The 21,906-nt window shown below is 42.3% G+C and overlaps 1 protein-coding gene across 1 annotated transcript in view; it reads left to right on the forward strand.

The window, feature by feature from the left end:
- The window catches only part of RNF121 (ring finger protein 121), a 104,482-nt gene that overhangs the window by 67,569 nt on the left and 15,007 nt on the right, over positions 1-21,906 (forward strand). The window contains exons 7-8 of the mRNA XM_030199973.1: positions 3,140-3,273; positions 8,491-8,592. Of these exons, the coding sequence (XP_030055833.1) occupies positions 3,140-3,273; positions 8,491-8,592 (236 nt within the window). The remainder of the gene's footprint in view (positions 1-3,139; positions 3,274-8,490; positions 8,593-21,906) is intronic.

Raw genomic sequence — 21,906 nt, forward strand, 5'->3', positions numbered from 1 at the left:
TTTTTTTTTTTTTTTTTTTTAGGGTGGGAGGGGGTTGGTGACCACTGGGGAAGTAAGGGGAGGTCCCTCCGCTGGTCATCTGGTCAGTTCAGGCACCTTTTTAAGGCTTGGTCGCAAGAAAAAATGGACCAAGTAAAGTTGGCCAAGTGCTCAACAGGGACGCCCTTCTTTTTTCCATTATCAGCCGAGGACGCCCATCTCTTAATCATGCCCCAGTCCCGCCTTCGCTACGGTGCTGACACGCCCCCGTGAATTTTGGTCGTCCCCGCAATGGGAAGCAGTTGAGGACGCCCAGAATCGGCTTTCGATTATGCTGATTTGGGCGACCCTGAGAGAAGGACGCCCATCTCCCAATTTGTGTCGGAAGACGGGCGCCCTTCTCTTTCGAAAATAAGCCTGAAAGTGACCCAAGCATATATTTAGTCAACCATTTTGAGGCAATTCATTTCCTTCCCTGTCGGAGAATTTGTAGTGGTGATCGTTCTGCTAATAGCATTCTCTTTAATGCATGTATCTGGCTTGTACTGAATTATCTTTTGCATCATTGTGAGTAGGCCCTTGTTCAGTTGATGTCTCTGGTATGTTTGTCATCCGTTCAGGTGTCTGAGTTGACAGAAGTATTAATTGTGTGCTGATTCTGCAGCACATCCGTCTCCACCAGCAGATGGAAGTGTCTGTACAGATTGACCAGATTATACAGTACTTGCCAACAAGTTTGATCTGTGTATTACTATATATAGATAATTCTACTGACCTATCTACCTAATTTCTTACACAGTAATATGTTAAATTAGACCATACCTCTTGCTCTGTTTAAGATTATACCTTTTGCAACATAGTGTAAGCCACATTGAGCCTGCAAATAGGTGGGAAAATGTGGGGTACAAATGCAGCAAATAAATAAAATAAATAGATAGATATTAGATGTTTGATGTCAACATCTTGAGGTTTGGCTTTAATACATCATGCTTTCAAGAATGGTCAATTTATTTTATGAAGTGATATGGACAACCTATTTGCTGCAGCCATGGAACTGGTATTCTTATCAACAGGTGCAAGATTATATTACCACACTATCATACACTCATCGTGCAGATTTTGCAGAATCTCAGTTTGATTAAAAATGACCATAGCCAAAAGTCCGCAAAAGCCTGGTAGGTCAATACTATGCTGGGCTTCAGAAATAGTTAATCTGTCACCACTTCAGAGAATAATGGATTAATGGACTCCTTCACGGACCCTGCTTGAATACCTTCTACGCTTGTCTGAATGTGGTCTCAAGACAAAATATGTAAGAGTTCACCAGTGCAATTAGTTCTTTTCATCGCCGTGTAGAGGGTAAGCCTATCCCTGGACAGCCTTTAGTTGTTCACTTCATGAGAGGTTTGCTTTTGTCAAAGCCCCCTGTCAAACCTCCACCAGTGTCATGGGATCTCAATGTCGTTCTCACCCAACTGATGAAAGCTCCTTTTGAGCCACTGAATTCCTGCCATCTGAAGTACTTGACCTGGAAGGTCATTTTCTTGGTGGCTGTTACTTCAGCTCCTAGGGTCAGTGAGCTTCAGGCCTTGGTAGTGCATGCACCTTATATCAAGTTTCATCACAACAGAGTAGTCCTCCGCACGCACCCTAAGTTCCTTCTGAAGGTGGTGTCGGAGTTCCATCTGAACCAGTCAATTGTCTTGCCAACATTCCTTCCCCGTCCTCATACCTGCCCTGGCGAAAGCAGTTTGCATACCTTGGACTGCAAGAGAGCATTGGCTTTTTACGTGGAGCGGACAAAGCCCTTCAGACATGTCCACCCAGTTGTGTTTCTTTTGATCCCAACAAGAGGGGAGTCGCCATCGGAAAACCCACAATCTCCAATTGGCTAGCAGATTGCTTTTCCTTCACTAATGCCCAAGCTGGGCTGACTCTAGAGGGCCATGTCACGGCTCATAATGTTAGAGCCATGGCTGCATCAGTGGCTCACTTAAAGTCAGCCTCTGTTGAAGAGATTTGCAAGGCTGCAACATGGTCATCAGTCCACACATTCACATCTCACTACTGCCTTCAGCAGGATACCCGACGCGACAGTCGTTTTGGGCGGTCAGTGTTGCAGAATCTGTTCGGGGTTTAGAATCCAACTCCACCCCCCTAGACCCATTTTTGTTCTGTTCCAGGCTGCACTCTCAGTTAGTTGTTTTATCGAGGCCCAATTGACCAATGTTCATTGTTTTGAGTGAGCCTGGTTGCTAGGGAAGCCCCCACATGTGAGAACAAGCAGTCTGCTTGTCCTCTGAGAAAGCAAAGATACTTACCCGTAGCAGGTATTATTTTTTTATTTTTGTTACATTTGTACCCCGCGCTTTCCCACTCATGGCAGGCTCAATGCGGCAGGCAATGGAGGGTTAAGTGACTTGCCCAGAGTCACAAGGAGCTGCCTGTGCCGGGAATCGAACTCAGTTCCTCAGTTCCCCAGGACCAAAGTCCACCACCCTAACCACTAGGCCACTCCTCCACTCTGAGGAGAGCAGGCTGATTGTTCTCACAAACCCGCCCACCTCCCCTTTTGGAGTTGTTACTAGTTTGTTGTATGCTTTTTGATTTAACTAAGGGGCACGCTTGCACGACGGGCAGGAAGTCCGCGCATGCGCGGTGCATGTAATTCACGCGTCAGAAGACTCTGGGCAAAACTTCTTATTTTCGCTTCAAAAAATTTGCTCCATTTCCTGGGCCGACGAGGACGTCGACCCACATGTGAAAACAATCAGCCTGCTGTCCTCAGAGAATACCTGCTACAGGTAAGTATCTTTGCTTTGTGAGCCCATAAGGGACAGGGCAAAGTATCTGTAATAGAAATTGTTAACTGCATAGTCACCTCAGGGATCATTTGAGGTATATCAAGTGCTGAACATAAATGTACTCGCCACTTCTGATGATAATTCACAAAGTACAGTGTATGGTTTGCTAATTTATGGTAACTATATTTCAGAATTACTAATTCCACTAGTGTAAGCTGTTTGGTACTTGCCAGTGTTAAATATGCACACACGTATATGTGTTTTTAGTTTTTGCAGACTGTATAATTCTTTCTGGATTTGGAGTGGCGATCATAATGTTTTCTCTCTTGTTACCCCTGTCTTCCCATTGTGTGTAGTTTTACAGTGCTTCAGGGATGCCGACAAAGCACCTGTCTGACAGCGTCTGCGCAGTGTGTGGTCAACCCATCTTTGTAGATGTTAATGAAGAAGGAATTATAGAAAACACCTACAGACTATCCTGCAACCATGTGTATCCTTTTATAACCTCTAAAACCACCGTGCTGGGATCTGCATCTTTCGTGAGAGGAAGGAAGGAAAAGTGTGGTTGTTTTTTACAATGAAAAAAGACATCTTCAAGTCGGGAGTCTTGCAATTCTATAACTGTAGACGGTTAGCTGTCAGCAGTTGAGAGCATAGGGGGCATGGCAATCGGCATGATTTCCAAGGGGAAAGGCGTAGGTCTGTAGCCGCTGGAAGAATTACAGAGGGAGAGGTAAGGATGTAGGACTGATAGAAGTCTGAGGGAACGTATAAGAAAACCTCCAGCCCTCCTCAAACATATTCCCTTGTTAACACAGCCAGACCAGGGAACCCTAATCAACATGGTGGGGCCCCAAAACAAAAAGTATAAAAGCCTGAGGTTTGGGTAAGTCGGGGAGGTCTAGAGGGAAGAGGAAGGAACCTCCAGGACAGATTCCAGGACCCCTCAGGAAGAGTTTTGATGCCTGCATGATTAGAGACGATAATACTGCACGATAGAGCAGGCTCTCATGTCTGGAGTAAAGGTTTTGTGTTTCTGAGCATAAACTATGTGAATTCTTTCACTGCCTTTAAACTGAAACCTTTGTGTTTAAAGGCTCAGGGCACTGATCCCTCATGCTATCACAGAAAGCACTGGAAGGCTTTCAGAATAAGACTTGAAGGGTTGAGGGTGGGAGAGACATGTGCATGGTTTAGGGCTTGTGGTGGCAGAGCGGTTTACAAACGGGACTGTTGTAACTGGGAATGTGTTAGATCATAAAAAAGAAGAAAGGGGGAAACGGGCATTCTAATTTGAGATTTAACTTTGGATTTTATAATAGTTTTGTGGTGAGGCTCAGTTAGATTTCAGTTTACTTTAACCATCTCCTATCCTCACTAGGTAAATCAAGCATTGCTGCTTCTGACAGAACTTGTAAGTGTCCCGTTTACATCCGTTTCAGACTAGTGGTTTGTCACTTAGTGTGAGTCCATTAATGATGTGGGTTTGCCCACGCTTGGCTGTAAGGCTGCCATTTGAAGTGAAATTCTTGGGCTCTACTAATAGTTTTCCTTTTGAGTGTGCGATGACTCGGGTTTCCTGGTACAGGCAGGCGTACGTATACAGTTCATTGATGTGGAAGATCTTACCCTTGTTCTGCGCATTGACTGGTAATAGAGTAGTGTCGGTATATCAGTGTGCCAGTAAAACAAGAGTACAGGCTGGTGTATGCTGAGCAAGTAAACGGATTTAAGCATCATCGTTTTTCGCTTTACTTTTCCCCAGACAGGCATGAATGATGAAAAAGCCTTTTTTTTCTAATTTTGGATTAGTGTATGTGATTTAATTGCTTTCCTTGGCTTGTGCTCCTCAAGATGGGTAGGAATGAAGTGCAGACAATGTTCTTGAGCCCCTGGAGGGACAGAGGACCCTTTTAGCTATTACACAACAGTGACACCTGCTGGCCGGACCAAGGGTGTATGCATACTGAATTCCAGAGCAAGCCATGGTCTATGTCCCTTAGATGAGGACTGTCACTACGCTGCCTGAGCTAATTAGGGCGGAGGTAATTATTTAAAAAAATGGGAAAACCACCCCATAGCCAAACAGAGATCAGCTCTGATTGAGCTGAAAGCCCACAGCAGCAGGTGCAAATTGTTGACCCTCCTCTCCCACCCCGCCAATTTTTTTTTAATATTTGAATACTGATAAGATATCCAGATCCTCTGTTTTAAATTTTTAAGCAAGGTGGGTTTTATGCAGAAAACTGCTGAAACACATTGCTGACAGTTGAGATATTTGGCCACCACATTAAAAAAAAAAAAACCCTTTTTAACCAGTAAACTGAGCAATGCATAGATTTATGTTATAGCACACTTAATAGTGCTCATAATCCAGGGGTTCTCAACCCAGTCCTTGGGGTACACCCAGCCAGTTGAGTTTTCCGGTTATCCACAATGAATATGCATGAAATAGATTTACATACCAAGGAGGTAGTGCATGAAAAATCTCTCTCATGCATATTCATTGTGGATATCTGGAAAACCCAACTGGCTGGATGTACCCCAAGGATTGGGTTGAGATGAACTAACGTAATCCAACGTCAAGGGCAACAAGCTGGGCAAGAATGAATTCTGATTTCTCTTTCATAAAGACGAGATTACATCTCCCCACATGAAACTTGCCAAAAAGCAGGGCTGGGTCAGCTTGTGTCCTTAGACTTGGAGCTGTATAGTTATCCTGCTAAAGATAGGCCTCTGATCTTAAAAGCTCCTAAAACATCGCGCTCGACTAATATTTCAGGTTTCTCCTAGACCCAGTGCCCCACCATCCTTAGTAATGCAACAGGTCCCAACAGTAAAATAAAAAAGAGAAAGCAGAAAGCATTTTCATCACTTTATTCATTCAAACACTAGGACAATCTCGCAAAGGGATGGTAATCGCTTGCCTCATCAAAGCAAGAAAATTCAGACACAATGGAGAGAGTGAAGTCAGTATGTGACTTCAGTGACCTCTCCCTGCATGTGTTTCGAATATAAATAGCCCTGCCAGAAAAGTAATCCTCTCCAAAATATGTTTTGTAAAAATGATTTGTGTTTACCAGGGCATTTGAGGTTTTTACTATTGTGTGAGCAAACATATCATATGAATGTTTTCCTGTTCCTCTTTTTTTTTTTTTTTTTTTTTCCAGTGTGACCTGTTTTATCTCTGTACCTCACATGTGAGCTGTGCCCTAACTCTGAAATAAATCTTCATTTCAGGCTATTTTGGTTTGCTGGTTCATAAGGGGATTTTTGAAAACTTATTTTTTTCCTTGTGTAAAGTGAAAAAAAAAAAAATATATATATATATTCAGAAATGTTTTCATGGCCAAGTGGGGAAGGTTTGCATTTGTAGACTTTTAGGATAAGTGTGGTTAACCAAGGTTTCACATAACGAGAAGCAGTCTGCAGACCCAGAGTACATGGGTGTCAGTAACAAAGAACATTATAAAAAAGAATTTAGCTTTAAGGAAGAGATCTGCGCTGTGCTGCGCTGCGTATGCCTTGTAGCGCTATAGAAATGCTAAATAGTAGTAGTAGTAGTAGTCTTGGGGGCTTGTAGTCTGTAGTAGAGTTAGGTTGTCACCCATCTGCGAGTAAATTAGGGGTAAGATGTAACAAGTCTACCAGAAAGCACAGAGCGCTGCAATGAGGAAAATGAGAGGAAGTGATGTTGCTGTGGCTAGAAGGGTGCTGGGTAATGTAGTTCCAATGCAGATAAGTATGGCCAATTGAGGTGATGTTTAATCATGAAACGGCAGCTGTTGAGCAGAAGGTCAAGAAGTTGCCAAATGAAGCTAGAGAAGCAAGATCAGTTGGACGGAAGCAGGTAAACCTAGAGCTTCCATTCCAGGTGAGCAGGGCTTACAAGGAGCCTTGAAGAGCCCTGCAGCTCAAAGTTGGATTTAAAGAACGAAAACAGTAGTCTCTTAAAGCGGTTATGTGCTGTGAAAGAACTTTATTCTTGCTTGTATACAATTGCCTTATTAAATGCTGCTATCTGAAGGAAGTAGCAGACCCGGAAATGGAATAACACTATTTCAGGAAGTCTGCCTGGTTGGTGGGCAGCAGTCCAGGACAGGATGAGTAGCAGGGTTTGCGTTAGTCTAACCAGCCTTTTTCTATATCAGCCTTTCAGTTTTCTCCTTTTTCCCCCTGCACTCCAGTACCCATCACTTGGTTCCCAAGAGGAAGAAGATAAGTTGGCATAACTTTTTCTGCATTGGATCACTACCATTGTTGTAGAATTGGTTCCATATTATCTTTCAGTGTTTTTCTATTTATTAAATTACAGTGGAAGATAGTATAGGAAATTCCTTCCAGAAACCTTTTGTTATATTTCCTCTCTAATACCCTCTGCTTACTAGCTGTCCCATTCTGAGATAGCCTATACTACTGCTACTACTTATTTCTAAAGCGCTACAAGACGTACGCAGCACTGTACACTTGAACATGAAGAGACAGTCCCTGCTCCACAGAGCTTACAATCTAATTAGGACAGACAAACAGGACAAATAAAGGATAAGGACAAAGAGTAGCAAGATTCCGGAATCCCAAAGTGTGACAAGATTCCATGCAGAATCCCAAAGAGTAGCAAGATTCCGGAATCCCAAAGAGTAGCAAGATTCCAGAATCCCAAAGACTACTACTACTTATCATTTCTATAGCGCTACTAGACGTACGCAGCGCTGTACAGAACGTGTAAGAGACAGTCCCTGCTCGACAGAGCTTACAATCAAGTTAGGACAGACAAACAGGACAAATAAGGGATAAGGACAAAGAGTAGCAAGATTTGGAATCCCTAAGAGTAGCAACAATCCAGAATGCCAAACAGTAGCAAGATTCCATAATCCTAAAGTAGCAAGATTCTGTGCAGAATCCCAGAGAGTAGCAAGATTCCGCAATTCCAAACACTACTACTTATTATTTCTATAGCGCTACTAGACATACGCAGCACTGTACACTGGACATGAAGAGACAGTCCCTGCTCCACAGAGCTTACAATCTAATTAGGACGGACAAACAGAACAAATAAGAGATAAGGGAATATTAAAGTGAGGATGATAAAATAAGGGTTCTGAACAAGTGAATAAGGGTTAGGAGTTAAAAGCAGCATCAAAAAGGTGGGCTTTTAGCTTAGATTTGAAGACGGCCAGAGATGGAGCTTGACGTACCGGCTCAGGAAGTCTATTCCAGGCATATGGTGCAGCAAGATAAAAGGATATACATCCTATGAAACTGTCGGTGACCTCACCCAGCTTATCTTCTGTCTTTGTTTTGAAAGGGCTCTCCTGACTTTTCAGCTTGTGCCCAGTTGAAGTTTGCTTCAGCTTTGCTCTTGTGTCAGCAGAAGTATTCATTCACAGATGTCCGAGCACACCTCACCACTCAATCACTTGGACACAGTGGTGACAGTCTTCTGGCTGAGTGATACAGTTCAGCCCTACCTTCTGGCCATGGTGCAAGCGTGGCCAACCCTTAGATGTCTGGGGTTTTTCTGTTGTCCTGTCAAGGTGTGGAGCAAGCCGTTGGTGTTCTTTCAAACTGCCTGTTCCCTGTAATATATCTGTCCAACTCTGACCTGACTGAAGCTTGGTATTACCCTCGCACTTTGATTTGTTGGATGCTGACTCTCACTGTGATACGTAATTACTGTTTTCCTTCCTTAACCATTTTCCTCCACCAGGTTTCACGAGTTCTGTATCCGTGGTTGGTGCATTGTGGGGAAGAAGCAGACGTGTCCTTACTGTAAAGAGAAGGTGGATCTGAAGCGAATGTTCAGTAACCCGTATCCTTTTCTGGGGAGTGATGGTATCTGTGTCAGTGTTCTTTCACTAATACCTACTAGTGCACTTTGCTGATGAGGACAGGGATCCTTTAGTGGAACAGATTGACACAGTGTGCTTAACTTCTGGCGGTAGTTGCCACTGATCCAACCTCCGGTCCAATATCAAAGTTCCACCCCTTCCCTCACCTCTAAATATAATAATAATAATAATAATAATAATAATAATGATTTTTATTATTTCCAACCCAGTAGAAGTTGGAAAAAAATATACAGAAGTAGTGAAAAATGTCTGACTTGGGAAAAAAACAAATCTCTGAAAATTTAATGGGGTGGGATGAAACTTGGCATGGAAGAAAAACTGGTAAAAAGACGAATTGAGTTTGAAAATGGGCCAAATAATCCCTCTCCCTCCTCCCCTCCAAAAAAAATGGCCCAGTGTGTGTTATCTTTGAAAAAAGGAGTTAGTTTCTCTAGCATAGAAACTTATTAAACAGGGAAACACAATAGTTAGGCAATACCTCCTTTTCAAACTGCCTCTTCCCTGCTACCCTGCTAATTGCCCCACCCTAAAACACTACCTCTTGCAACTCCCACCTCCCTGAAAACTGCTCCCATCCCCAAAACTCTCCCCTGCAACAGTCTCAAGACCTCACAAACTGCCCCATCCTGAAAACCTGCCTCCTGCAACTCTCCTATCTCCCTGCAAACTGATCTCACCCCCAGCAACTTCCTTCCTGCAACCCACCTCATCACCCCACAAACTGCCTGCATGCCCAATAACTACCCCTTCAACTGCCTCAACACCCCATAATTGCCCCACCACTGTGCAAAGTGCCCTACCCTCCAAAATTGCACTTAGGTCTTGCCCACCTACCTGCAAACTGCCCTACCCCAAAAAATACATCTCCCAACTGCCTCACTACCTTGCAAATTGCTCCAAACCCCAAAACTACCCCCACAGCTCTCCCATCATCCTGCAAGTTGAACCTGTACTGATAAACTACCTCTACAACTGTCCCTCTGCTTTGCAAACTACCCCACCTTCCAAAACTATCCCTTTAACTGCCCCATGCAGCTGCTCATATTCCCAAAACCTACCCCTACAACTGCTCTACCATCCCACAAACTGCCCTCCCCCGAGTTATCCTCCACAGACACAACACATGTGAAGTTAGGAACTAAAAAGGAAGCTCTCTTAGTCTTTTTGGCATGATGCGAGTACTATGGCACATGTTAGCAGTAAATCTGAGAGACTGCAATCGTATTCCACGTACCTTGTCCACATACCTTGTCTTAGGAGTGAGGTTCATGCCTGTCATGGTATGTGCAAAACTAACCCATTTAGTTTTAGCGGAGATTGGATGGCAGAGGCGGAGCTGGTGGTTGGGAGGCGGGGTTAGTGCTGGGCAGACTTATACGGTCTGTGCCTTGAACAAGACAGATACAAATCAAGGTATACACAAAAAGTAACACATATGAGTTCATCTTGTTGGGCAGACTGGATGGACCGTGCAAGTCTTTCTGTCGTCATCTACTATGTTACTATGTAATTACTCCTCTTAAGGAACAGTTCGTTTTAGGAGTGGCCTAGTGGTTAGGATGGTGGACTTTGGTCCTGAGGAACTGAGTTTGATTCCCACTTCAGGCACAGGCAGCTCCTTGTGACTCTGGGCAAGTCACTTAACCCTCCATTGCCCCATGTAAGCCGCACTGAGCTTGCCATGAGTGGGGAAGTGCGGGGTACAAATGTAACAAAAAAAAACAAAACTTGTAGATCACATCAATCTGTTGTTTCTTCGAATAAATCGGAGTTAATACTCCTGTTTCTTTATCAAGTTATTTTCAACATCTATTGACTGAAACATGATCTTTATAATCCACAAATGACTCAGGATTCTTCAAAAGTCATTTCCAAACAATGCAGTCCACATTAGTCTGTTGTTTATTACTCTCATAAATTGAAGTTAACAAGTCTGTTCCTTTTCATTGAGTTCTTTTCGGTTTTTAAAGATTTTGAGCACATTCTTCATAATATATAAATGGCCCGAGGATCACATGATTACTCTTGTCACTTCAGTAATTGGTAACTAACTTCATACTGGTATCGTCTGTTGTAGTGATATATCCACATCTACATCAAGACCCTACACGCACGTGTTTCGCGCCGTAGAGCATCTTCAGGGGTTGTATATTCTAAATGAACAACAATACATCATAATCTGTCTTTTCCTTTTTCACATATGTTCATAAAATATATATACAAAACGTGTCATGCTTACCGGCTACCAAAGGTTGTTGAGCACTCGAAAACCAATTGCTCGTGAAGACGCCAAAAGCGGACGCCCACGAATGCGTATGGATTACAACAGGAACTCACCACCATCACCTAAATGTTTAGCCACTCAATTTCTTTGTTAAGGCTGTGGGGAATTACCGTATTCCACCTAAATATAAGGCGTTGTTCCTTTCTTAATAACATCAAGGGGATATTACCCCCCTCTCTCAGATCTATCTTGATTCAATACTGCAAAGCGTAAATCCTGTATTGTGTGTTCCTTTAATTGCCAATGAGACACTATGGGGGCTTCTGTACGACCAGTGCGCAGATTGCTCAAGTGTTGGGCAATATGAGTTTTAATTTTCCGAGCGGTTTGGCCAATATACCATAAGCCACACGGATACTCAATGCCATAAACACAGTTCATCGTGTTGCAATCTGTGTAACCCATCAATTTATACTTTTTACCATTAGTACGAGGGATAGTGATTTCTTGAACTTGTAATGCATATTGACAATATATACACAGTGATTGCACACACCGGGACCTTCATCAACTAATCTGTTCTGTTGTATGGTATTCCTGCTAGGACTCAGACGTTCGCCCAGTTTAGCACCTCGGGGGAAAAAGCAAACCTAGGGAAGTTCTGAAACATTTCATGTATGCCCAAAATCGACCAATGTTTTTTTATGATTTGAACTATATCTTTTGACATTTCAGTGTACAGAAGCACACATGTCAAAGGTGGTCGTTCGTTCTTTTTCCAAACTATTAGGGCGGCACCATTCCCATTGAAAATTAAATTCTCTTTTTGCTGCTTTTTTCAATATTTTATGGGGATACCCTCTCTGGGAAAACCTGGACATCATCTGCCCAGCTTGTATTTTAAATTCATCCCGGGAACTACACAACCTACGGATGCGAAGTAGCTGACTAGTTGGTATACTATTCTTTAACATCTGCGGATGATGACTACGATAATGTAGTATGGTATTCTGATCCGTATCTTTTCGATACGCCTTGGTCACAAACTGTCCCATGTTGACATCCAAAAAGTTAACTTCATGCTGACCTATATTGATATACAAATTTAATATGTGCACTTTTGGAATTCAAATATTCCATAAATGTTTACCAAATTATCTTTATTGCCACACCAAATCAACAGTATATCATCGATGTACCGTAACCATGCAACTACTTCCCCAAAATATCTCGACGTGTAAACAAACTACTTTTCTAATTGGTCCATATACAAACAAGCCACCGTGGGGGCTACTGTAGCCCCCATGGCTACCCCTTTTATTTGTTGAAATAAAATGTTTTGAAACATAAAGTAATTATGGAAAATCACTAGCTCAGCCATATCTTTTCAGTAATTTTACCTTCAATGCTGATAGAGGTAACGTGTCAAGTAGCTTAAGAGGAGTAATCCTGAAAACCTGACTGAGTTGCAGTCTTTGAGGACTGTCGGTGAGCACCCCTGCCTGGCAGGTTCAGTCCCTAGTGTTCTCTGCCCCCTTTCTATGGTGTACACCCCTCACTTACTTTCTCTCTCCTAGCAAGACCCACAGTTTTCTTTTCATAGCGCTGTGTCGCAACCTCCCATCCCACCCCCTCATTGTTCACACTCCATCCCGATACAGCTTCCTTTCATTCCTCTTGCCCTCTCACACACGTATATATTTCTTTATTTCTTACTCTGAAACCAATTCTCCCCCTCCCCCTAAAGCTAGCGCACATATGCACCTATAGCGTTCTCTCTCTCTCTCTCTCACCTAGCACACACATTCCATTTGTTCTCTCCTCAGCACCCACCTGACCCCATACACCTGGCTTGTCTAGACCGCAGGCCAGACCGCAGAAGCTCTGGGTGAAGTCCTCCAATAGGATACGTTTCTCGGCTGAGAGTAGCTTGAGCCATGTGACACCTGAAGTTGAGTCTGTTCCCTTGGTACCAATTGCCGAAGGCAGGGGGCTACATGTGAGAGAGAATGGGTGATGGGGGGGTACATATGAGAGAGAAAAAGAGAATGGGTGACGGGGTTACATATGAGAGAGAGTGGGTGACGGCAAGGGGCGGTACATATGAGAGAGAGAAAGAATGGTTGACGGCAGGGGGTACTATATGAGAGAGAATGGGTGATGGCAGGGGAGACAAATCAAGGTAAGGTATACACAAAAAGTAGCACATATGAGTTATCTTGTTGGGCAGACTGGATGGACCATGCAGGTCTTTTTCTGCCGTCATCTACTATGTTACTTGTCACATGGAAGAGAGAGAGAGCGTGAGTGTGCTTATGCGCACACATGCATGTCTTGGACCTATGAATATTACGAAATATTAAAATTTGCCCCAAGCCTTTAGGGGCTATCCTGGAAAATTTTAAAGTTCCATCCATACTGTATCTATGCAGATGATATAAAGGTGTTTCCCATTTTAGGTGATTGCTCTGATACTCTACACAATATTACTTTGAGTGCATACCATTGAAAATTGTACATAAGTAATGCCATACTGGGAAAAGACCAAAGGTCCATCGAGCCCAGCATCCTGTCCCCAACAGCGGCCAATCCAGGTCAAGGGCACCTGGCAAGCTACCCAAACGTACAAACATTTTATACATGTTATTCCCGAAATTGTGGATTTTTCCCAAGTCCATTTAGTAGCAGTCTATGGACTTTTCCTTTAGGAAACCGTCCAACCCCTTTATAAACTCTGCCAAGCTAACCTTGATAATTGCTTAAAATTGAGAAAACCACATTTTTGTGGTTGGGTCCTTCAGATTCCATTGAATTATCTCAACATGTTTCAATTGGCATCAATGTTTTTGCGCTGGACTCATGTTCGAGAATCTTAGGAGTTGACATGGATTGTTCTATGACATCACCTAATCAGTCAAACCTCTGATTAGTAAGTCTTTTTATATGTTAAAAAAAAAAAACTTAGATCGATACGTAAATACTTCACAAACTTGAAAAATTTAGACTGTTAAAATGAGCAATAGCCCAGTTTTCTTCTACCAAAAAAAAGATCTTGAGTTTAAAAATGGGGATCAGGTTTAGTGCCTCAGTAACGGAAGTCTGTGCTGCTGCAGAATACCCATAAAACCACATTTTTACATAAACACTCATAAGATGGTTTATTTAAAATTTTTGTATACTAGTTTTTTGGCTTAGTCATCTAATGCAGTTAACAAATGAAGACACAGTCCAATAAAAATATATATAACATATGATAAATACAGGAACACAAAAAGCAGATTAACAGTCGTCCAATGCTGGATATTACATCTGCAAAGGGGAGGTAAGATGTGAAAGGTCACCAAAATAAAACACGGCCTGCAATATAAACCTTAGAGACAGAGTTAAGGTAAAAGATGTACAATAGGCAGAAGGAAAGAAATGACTAAAAATGTAAAATGAGGTGACTTGATTATTTTTCATATACATTAGGGAGAGGAGGAAGGCCAGAAATGAAATTAACAAGATTCAAAGGTGCTGAGGATCGATGTGATGCTGACAAATACTTTGGTGTTAATTGGGGAAAAAACCCTGGAGATGGTTGACAAAGATACATATAGGAATAGGGTAGGTACCACACCATTCACAGAACAACTTGAGTTAAAGGGGAATGGGACTTGATATACTGCTTTTCTGTGGTATTTTGCAACTACATTCAAAGCGGTTTACATATATTCAGGTACTTATTTTGTACCAGGGGCAACGGAGGGTTAAGTGACTTGCCTAGAGTTACAAGGAGCTGCAGTGGGAATCGAACCCAGTTCCCTAGGATCAGAGTCCACTGCACTAACCACTAGCCTACTCCTCAACTATGTACATTCCATGTAGAAGCCTGCCCTTGCAGATCAGCAGGACGTCATACTCACAGAAACAGAAGCCTGCACGGCCGCGTTGCTGATCTGCAAGGGCAGGCTTCTACATGGAATGTACATAGTGGAATAGCAACATTCCATGTAGAATCTCCAATAGTAGCAACATTCCATGTAGAATCTCCAATAGTAGCAACAGCAACATTCCATGTAGAATCTCAAATAGGGAAATGGGACTTGATATACTGCCTTTCTGAGGTTTTTGCAACTACGTTCAAAGCGTTTTACATATATTCAGGTACTTACTTGTACCAGGGGCAACAGAGGGTTAAGTGACTTGTCCAGAGTCACAGGAGCTGCAGTGGGAATCGAACCCAGTTCCCCAGGATCAGAGTCCACTGCACTAACCACTAGGCTACTCCTCCACTCCAGACATGCAGGTTCCAGCTAGCTGGGCTTTCAGGGGCTACATGACATTTGGGTGCCAAATAGTCCAGCACCAGTGTGTATCAACACCTAAACGGCAGCATCTAAAAGTCCTGCTTGGGGGGGGGGGGGGGGGGGGGAGTATTAAACTGGATGAGGGATGGGAACTCCTTGCATTGTCTAGACCACATCCTGGTTTCAAACAAGTTACCCAAAGCAGTTTGTAATAATAATAAACAGCAATCTGAACATAATAAAATGGAAGACACAATCATAAAATCTAAACATTAACATCAAAATTAAGTTTGAAAACACAAACTGATAAAGACATTCATAAGAGGAAAGAGCTCATTTCCCTTTACCTCTGGACTGAAACTCTAGGTTTGTTCATACTGAAACTACCCTATCTACCCATTGTCATACTGCAAGCATAATTATCAACCAGCTACGGTTGTTTCCAGTTCTGCTAAACCCATGGACACAAGATGAAACTGCAGAGCAGTAAAAAGAAAAATAACTCGTATATTAAACGTTATATATCATTTATAGTACTAATTATTAGACTGGCCTAATGATGCATGCATCCAGTTAATTTTACCACCACTCTTGCTCTGGCCCAACAATCGATTGCAGCAAAGCACGAAAAACTACTGTGAACATGAGCAACTTTTTCTATTGCACATCAATTCTCCCATAAGAGAAATGCTTTTAATTTTGTTTGCTTCTAGTGTGAAGACTGTGTGCGACTAAGCTCCTGCTTTCAGCCTTCTTATATATTTTACTAGTAAAAAAGGCCCGTTTCTGGAACGAATGAAACGGCGCTAGCAAGGTTTTCCTGGGAGTGTGTATGTTTGAGAGAGAGAGCCAGAGTGAATGTGCGGGTGTGTGACAGAGTGAGACTGTCTGTGTGATAGTGTGTGTGTGAGAATGAGAGTGTGTGACAGGGCCCCCTCCCCTGTTCCTAATGCCCCTCACCCCGTTCCCTCCCCTCCTTTTCCTCCTCCTCCCCACACTTTGGGTTCCTTAAGGCTTTCAAAAGTCTATGTACCCCCGTGGCCCTAACGCCCAGTATCCGGATACCCCACCGCTTTCCTCCTCACCCCTCCCCCAAGATGTAATACTTTCACGTCCTTCATTTTTTAAAAAAAGTGTCCTATCTACCCTGTGTACAAATGCCCGGCATTCAGATTGTGTTCCTCTCGTAAATTTTCATTTCTTTCATTCATTCAGAACTTGCCCCCCCCCCACCCTGAACACTTTTGGTTCCTTCAGTCTTTTAAAACTGTCCTATGTACCCTGTGTGCTAATGAGATTGTTTTCCTATCCCAAATTTGCACGTCTTTCAGTCATTCACAACTCCCGCCCCCCCTTCTCCAGTTTAACACTTTTGTTTCCTTCAGTCTTTTAAAACTCTCCTATCAACCCTGTGTCCTAATGGCCAGCACTCAGATTGTTTTGCTTTGCCAAATTGTCTGTCATTGAGGTCAGTGCGTGCCTGCCTAGCAGACCACTTCCAGCAGGCACGGTCCCAGGCACATCCTGTTGGAGGTGAGAATTATTATATAGGATAAGAGCTGGGCAGCAGTGTGTCTCTTTGAGAAATTTTGTCGATATTGTGTGTCTGGATGTTCAAAAGGCGTTTGACAAAGTACCTCATGAAAGATCCAAAGAAAATTAGAAAGTCATGGGTTGGAAGTAATGTTGTATTGTGGATTAAAAACTGGTTAAAAGATAGAAAACAGAGAGTAGAGTTAAATGGTCAGTATTCTCAATAGAGAAGGGTAGATAGTGGGGTTTCCCAGGGGTCTGGGCAGGGACTGCTGCTTTTTAACATATTTTAAATGATCTAGAGATGGGAGTAACTAGTGAGGTAATTAAATTTGCTGATGACACAAAGTTGTTAAAGCACAAGAGAATTGTGAAAAGTTGGAAGAGGACCTTATAAGACTGGGTAACTGGACAGCCAAATGGCAGATGATGTTTAATGTGAGCAAGTGCAAAGTGATGCATGTGGGGAAAGAGGAACCCAGACTATAGCTACGTGTTGCAAGATTCCACAGTAGGAGTCACTGCCTAGGAAAAGGATCTAGGAGTCATCGTTGATATGTTGAAACCCTCTGCTCAGTGTGTGGCGGTGGCGAAGAAAGCAAATAGAATGTTATGAATTATTAGGGAAGGAATGGAAAACAAAAATGAGAATGTTATAATGCCTTTGTGTGATTCCATGATGCGACCACACCTCGAATACTGTGTGCAATTTTGGTCACCGCATCTCAAAAGTGATATAATGGAACTAGGGTACAGAGAAGGGCGATGAAAATGATAAATGGAATGAGACGACTTCTCTATGAGGAAAGGCTAAAGCGGCTAGGGCTCCTCAGCTTGGAGAAGAGATAGCTGAAGGGAGATATGATACATGAGGTCTATAAAATACTGAGTAGAGTGGACCAGGTAGATGTGAATCGCTTATTTACGCTTTCCAAAAATACTAGGACTAGGGGGATGCAATGAAGCCACTAAGTAGTAAATTTAAAACAAACTGGAGAAAATATTTCTTCACTCAACATGTAATTAAACTCGAATTTGTTGCCAGAGAATGTGGTAAAAGCAGTTAGCTTAGCAGGGTTTACCGAAGGTTTTGATAATTTCCTAAAAGTAAAGTCCATAAGCTATTGTTAAGATGGACTTGGGAAAATCCACTGCTTATTTCTAGGATAAGCAGCATTAAATCTGTTTTATTGTTCTGGGATCTTGCCTGGTACTTGTGACGTGGATTGGTAACGGAAACAGGATACTGGTTTTAATGGACCTTCGATCTGTCCCTATATGGGCAACGCTTATGTTTTGTTTTTGTTACATTTGTATCCCGCGCTTTCCCACTCATGGCAGGCTCAATGTGACTTACATGGAGCAATGGAGGGTTAAGTGACTTGCCCAGAGTCACAAGGAGCTGCCTGTGCCTGAAGTGGAAATCAAACTCAGTTCCTCAGTTCCCCAGGACCAAAGTCCACCACCCTAACCACTAGGCCACTCCTCCACTCCACATGTTCTTTACATAAGTCAGCTTTATAGAGTAGCACATCGGAGATTAAATCATTGCAGCACCCATCCTACCTTTGAGATGCATTTTGTTTTCCAAAAGTTATACAAAGGAAAAAAAAATAGAGGATTACTGGATATTGAACTTGTACTGCTCCAGCCACTAGCTCTGTTCTGAGCCTTACAGCAGATTTATTTTCAGAACTAGTAAAAGAGGCCCGTTTCAGAGCAAATGAAACGGGCGCTAGCAAGGTTTTCGTCGCCAACACTCCCCTTTCCCTGGCCAACCCCTTCGTTGTTCTGCCATTGCTCCGCCCCCAACGTCATGACGTTTGATGCGAGGGCGGGGCCCGGAGCGATTTCCCATACCCCCCGCCTCCCTCCCTGCCAACCCCTTTGTTGTTCTGCCATTGCTCCGCCCTCGAGGGCGGGACCCGGAGCGATTTTGGTGGCTTCACCACCACGAACCTTCGAACCTTTTTGAAGGAAGTCAGGGCTTGGCTTCACTGACGTCAGTGTCCTCAGAACGTTGAGGGTGAGTTTTATTATAGTAGATGTTTTACAGAGCAGTGTAAATTAAGTTCTAGATGAACTGTGTGCAGGAAGTGAAATATTTTCCAAAGAACTGTATATCAGCTTTCTGTCTACCATAAGTTAAGAGCTCTTATTAACTACTTCAGTATAAAGCCTGTATATGAGTAACCTTCCTATGCTTTACTGTAAGCCTTATAAGAGCAGTGCAATGAAGTGCAGATATATGATATGATGATTGTGTTCCGCCAACTCCCAATGAAGATTCAAAGTGGATAACAAAACCATAAACAGTTAAAGAAAAAAAAATTACAATAAAAATCTATTAGTTTTCAGTCCTTTTCAAAAAGGACTGAGAGAGCGTCGTTTTCAACTCGTCAGGCAAAGAGGACAAGAGTTGAGCAGCCTGATAAGGTAATGATTTTGCCAACAGATTTTTGTACCATATACCTGAAAAAGAAGGAAATTAAAGAAGAATTCAACAGCTCAGGATAAATTAGGGTGAGAAGGAAAGCAGAACAGGCCAAACAAATATTCTGGACTCAAATCATCAAATATTTTATAGACCAGACGTGCCTGTTTAAAAATAATACATAGTAACATAGTAGATGACAGCAGAAAAAGACCTGCGCGGTCCATCCAGTCTGCTCAACAAGATAAACTCACATGTGCTACTTTTTGTGTATACCTTACCTTGATTTGTGCCTGTCTTTTTCAGGGCACAGACCCTATAAGTCTGCCCAGCACTATCCTCGCCTTCCACCACCGGTTCTGGCAAAGACCCTATAAGTCTGCCCAGCACTATCCCCGCCTCCCACCACCGGCTCTGGCACAGACCAGTAGAGAGAGAGAGAGAGGAGATGCTGAATGGCAGTGTGAGAGAGGAAAAAGCTAGTGAAAGACTGGGGAATAAGAGAAAGGAGAATGTGAGGGCCAGAATGAGGAAAAGAGATGAAAAGCTGTAGGTAGATGCAGTAAAAAGAGGGGAGATGGTAGACTGGATAATATGAATGAAATCTGAATGGCTAGCTAACAAAAAAAATGGAAGAAAGCTGAAAGGAACAACTTAGTGTTGATTAAAGTCGTTATGGAAGAGGTGAAGAAGACAGAAGACTTCAGCGTCTATTTAGCATTTGCACTCTTCTTCTAAGGACCACTTGGAAAAGTTTTGGCAGACAATTTTTTAAGATATTTCAGATTACATTATTTGCATCTAATCTGCCTTTTCATGCCAAGTACTTTCAAAGGCAAAATGTCTGCTGAGCTTTCCTCATACATAAAATGCAGTCTTGCAGTTTGTGTTGGTAAGACAAAGACATTCATCATAAAGAACAAATCATTTCTTAATTCCACATTTGTCTCACAAAAGTCTGGAGAGGCAGCCAGCGTAACTTCTTCAAACAAAAAAAATCATTTTAGCTGCTGTATTTTGAAGGAATTGAAGTCCAGAAAGAGATTGAATAGAAAGAGAACCGTATAAACCATTACAGTAATCCAAATGAGATAACAGCAAAAGACTGAACTTAAGTGGTGGTTCAGAAGAGTTGTATGTGGCATACCTTTTGAAGGGAGTTACATTATTTTTATTTATTGGGATTTATTAACTGCCTTTATGAAGAGATTCACCCAGGGTGATGTACAACAGATAGAGTTTAACATCAAATCTACAATGTTGTTAACAGCATAACGGTAGTAAAATGACAAGTAGAATGATATAAATTTGAGAACAGTAGATTAAAACCTAATAGGACTGCCATGAAACAGTATCAAAAGTATACACATTTAACAGCACTGAAATTCAGATAACTGAGATATAATGTAATGTCAACATGGATTTAGTGAAGGGAAATCTACTACATTTCTTTGAAGGGGTGAATAAACATGTGGATAAAGGTGAACTGGTTGATATTGTGTATCTGAATTTTCAAAAAGCATTTGACAAAGTACCTCATGAAAGACTCCAGAGGAAATTGAAGAGTCATGCAGCTAGGGCTCTTCAGCTTAGAGAAAATACGGGTGAGGGGAGATTTGATAGAGATCTATAAAATAATGAGTGGAGTGGAATGGGTAGACATGAATCGCTTGTTTACTCTTTCCAAAAATACTAGGACTAGGGGGATGCAATGAAGCTACAAAGTAATAAATTTAAAACAAATTGGAGAAAATATTTCTTCACTCAACATGTAATTAAACTCTGGAATTCTTTGCCAGAGAATGTAGTAAAAGCAGTTAGCTTAGCGGGGTTTAAAAAAGGTTTGGATAGCTTCCCAAAAGAAAAGTCCATAAGCCATTAATAAAACAGACTTGAGAAAATCCACTGCTTATTTCTAGGATAAGCAGTATAAAATGTATTGTACTGTTTTTTTGTTATCTTGCCAGGTACTTGTAACCTGGGTTGGCCACTGTTGGAAACAGGATGCTGGGCTTAATGGACTTTTGGTCTGTCCCAGTATGGCTTTTCTTATGTTCTTACTACTGAATCATCTAATGAACATGCATTGGAGCATTCAAATAGCATAGATATGATACTACTGATTTTCTACAGTACAGCTTACCATGTAGCCAGGGAGCCAAGTGCAAATATATTGATGGGTGGTACAGAGTTAGGATAAAGGGAAGGGTCGTTCTTCGTACAGTTTTAAACAAGATATAAGGAACTGGTGTAAGTTACAGTGTGTCTAGCAAGCTAGTCCAGGTGCAGAGTGGTGTATACTGTCAGTCACCCTAAGTATTAAAGACTTGGAAGAAGCGTCAGACTTTCACCTGCTTCCTGAAGTAGAGGTAGTCTCGTTATATGTAGCCCTTCTGGGAGTAAATTCCAGAGCGTCGGGGCTACTCCTGAGAGAGTTTACTGGCGGGTATCACATCGTACAATTTCTTTTGATGGGGTTACAGATAGTGATGCTCCTTGAGAGGACCTTAAAGGTCTCAGAGGAGTTTAAAGGGCTAACATTCTTTATGTACTCTGGCCCATTTTGTCTGAGGACCTTGAAAATCAAAGTTTAGCCCTGTAAAGTACTGGTAGCCGGTGTAGTTTTTGCTGGAAAGGTGTAATGTGGTCACGCCGCTTGCAGCCTTCTATCATTCGTGCTGCAGCATTCTGAATTAATTGGATCTGATACAAAGTCTTTTTGCTTTGACCAGTGTACAGGGCATTATAGTAGTCTAGTTGTGATGTTATCATGGCAAGGACCACTGGTCAGACT

This window comes from Microcaecilia unicolor, chromosome 4 (genome assembly GCF_901765095.1).
Source record: "Microcaecilia unicolor chromosome 4, aMicUni1.1, whole genome shotgun sequence".
Lineage (NCBI taxonomy): Eukaryota > Metazoa > Chordata > Amphibia > Gymnophiona > Siphonopidae > Microcaecilia > Microcaecilia unicolor.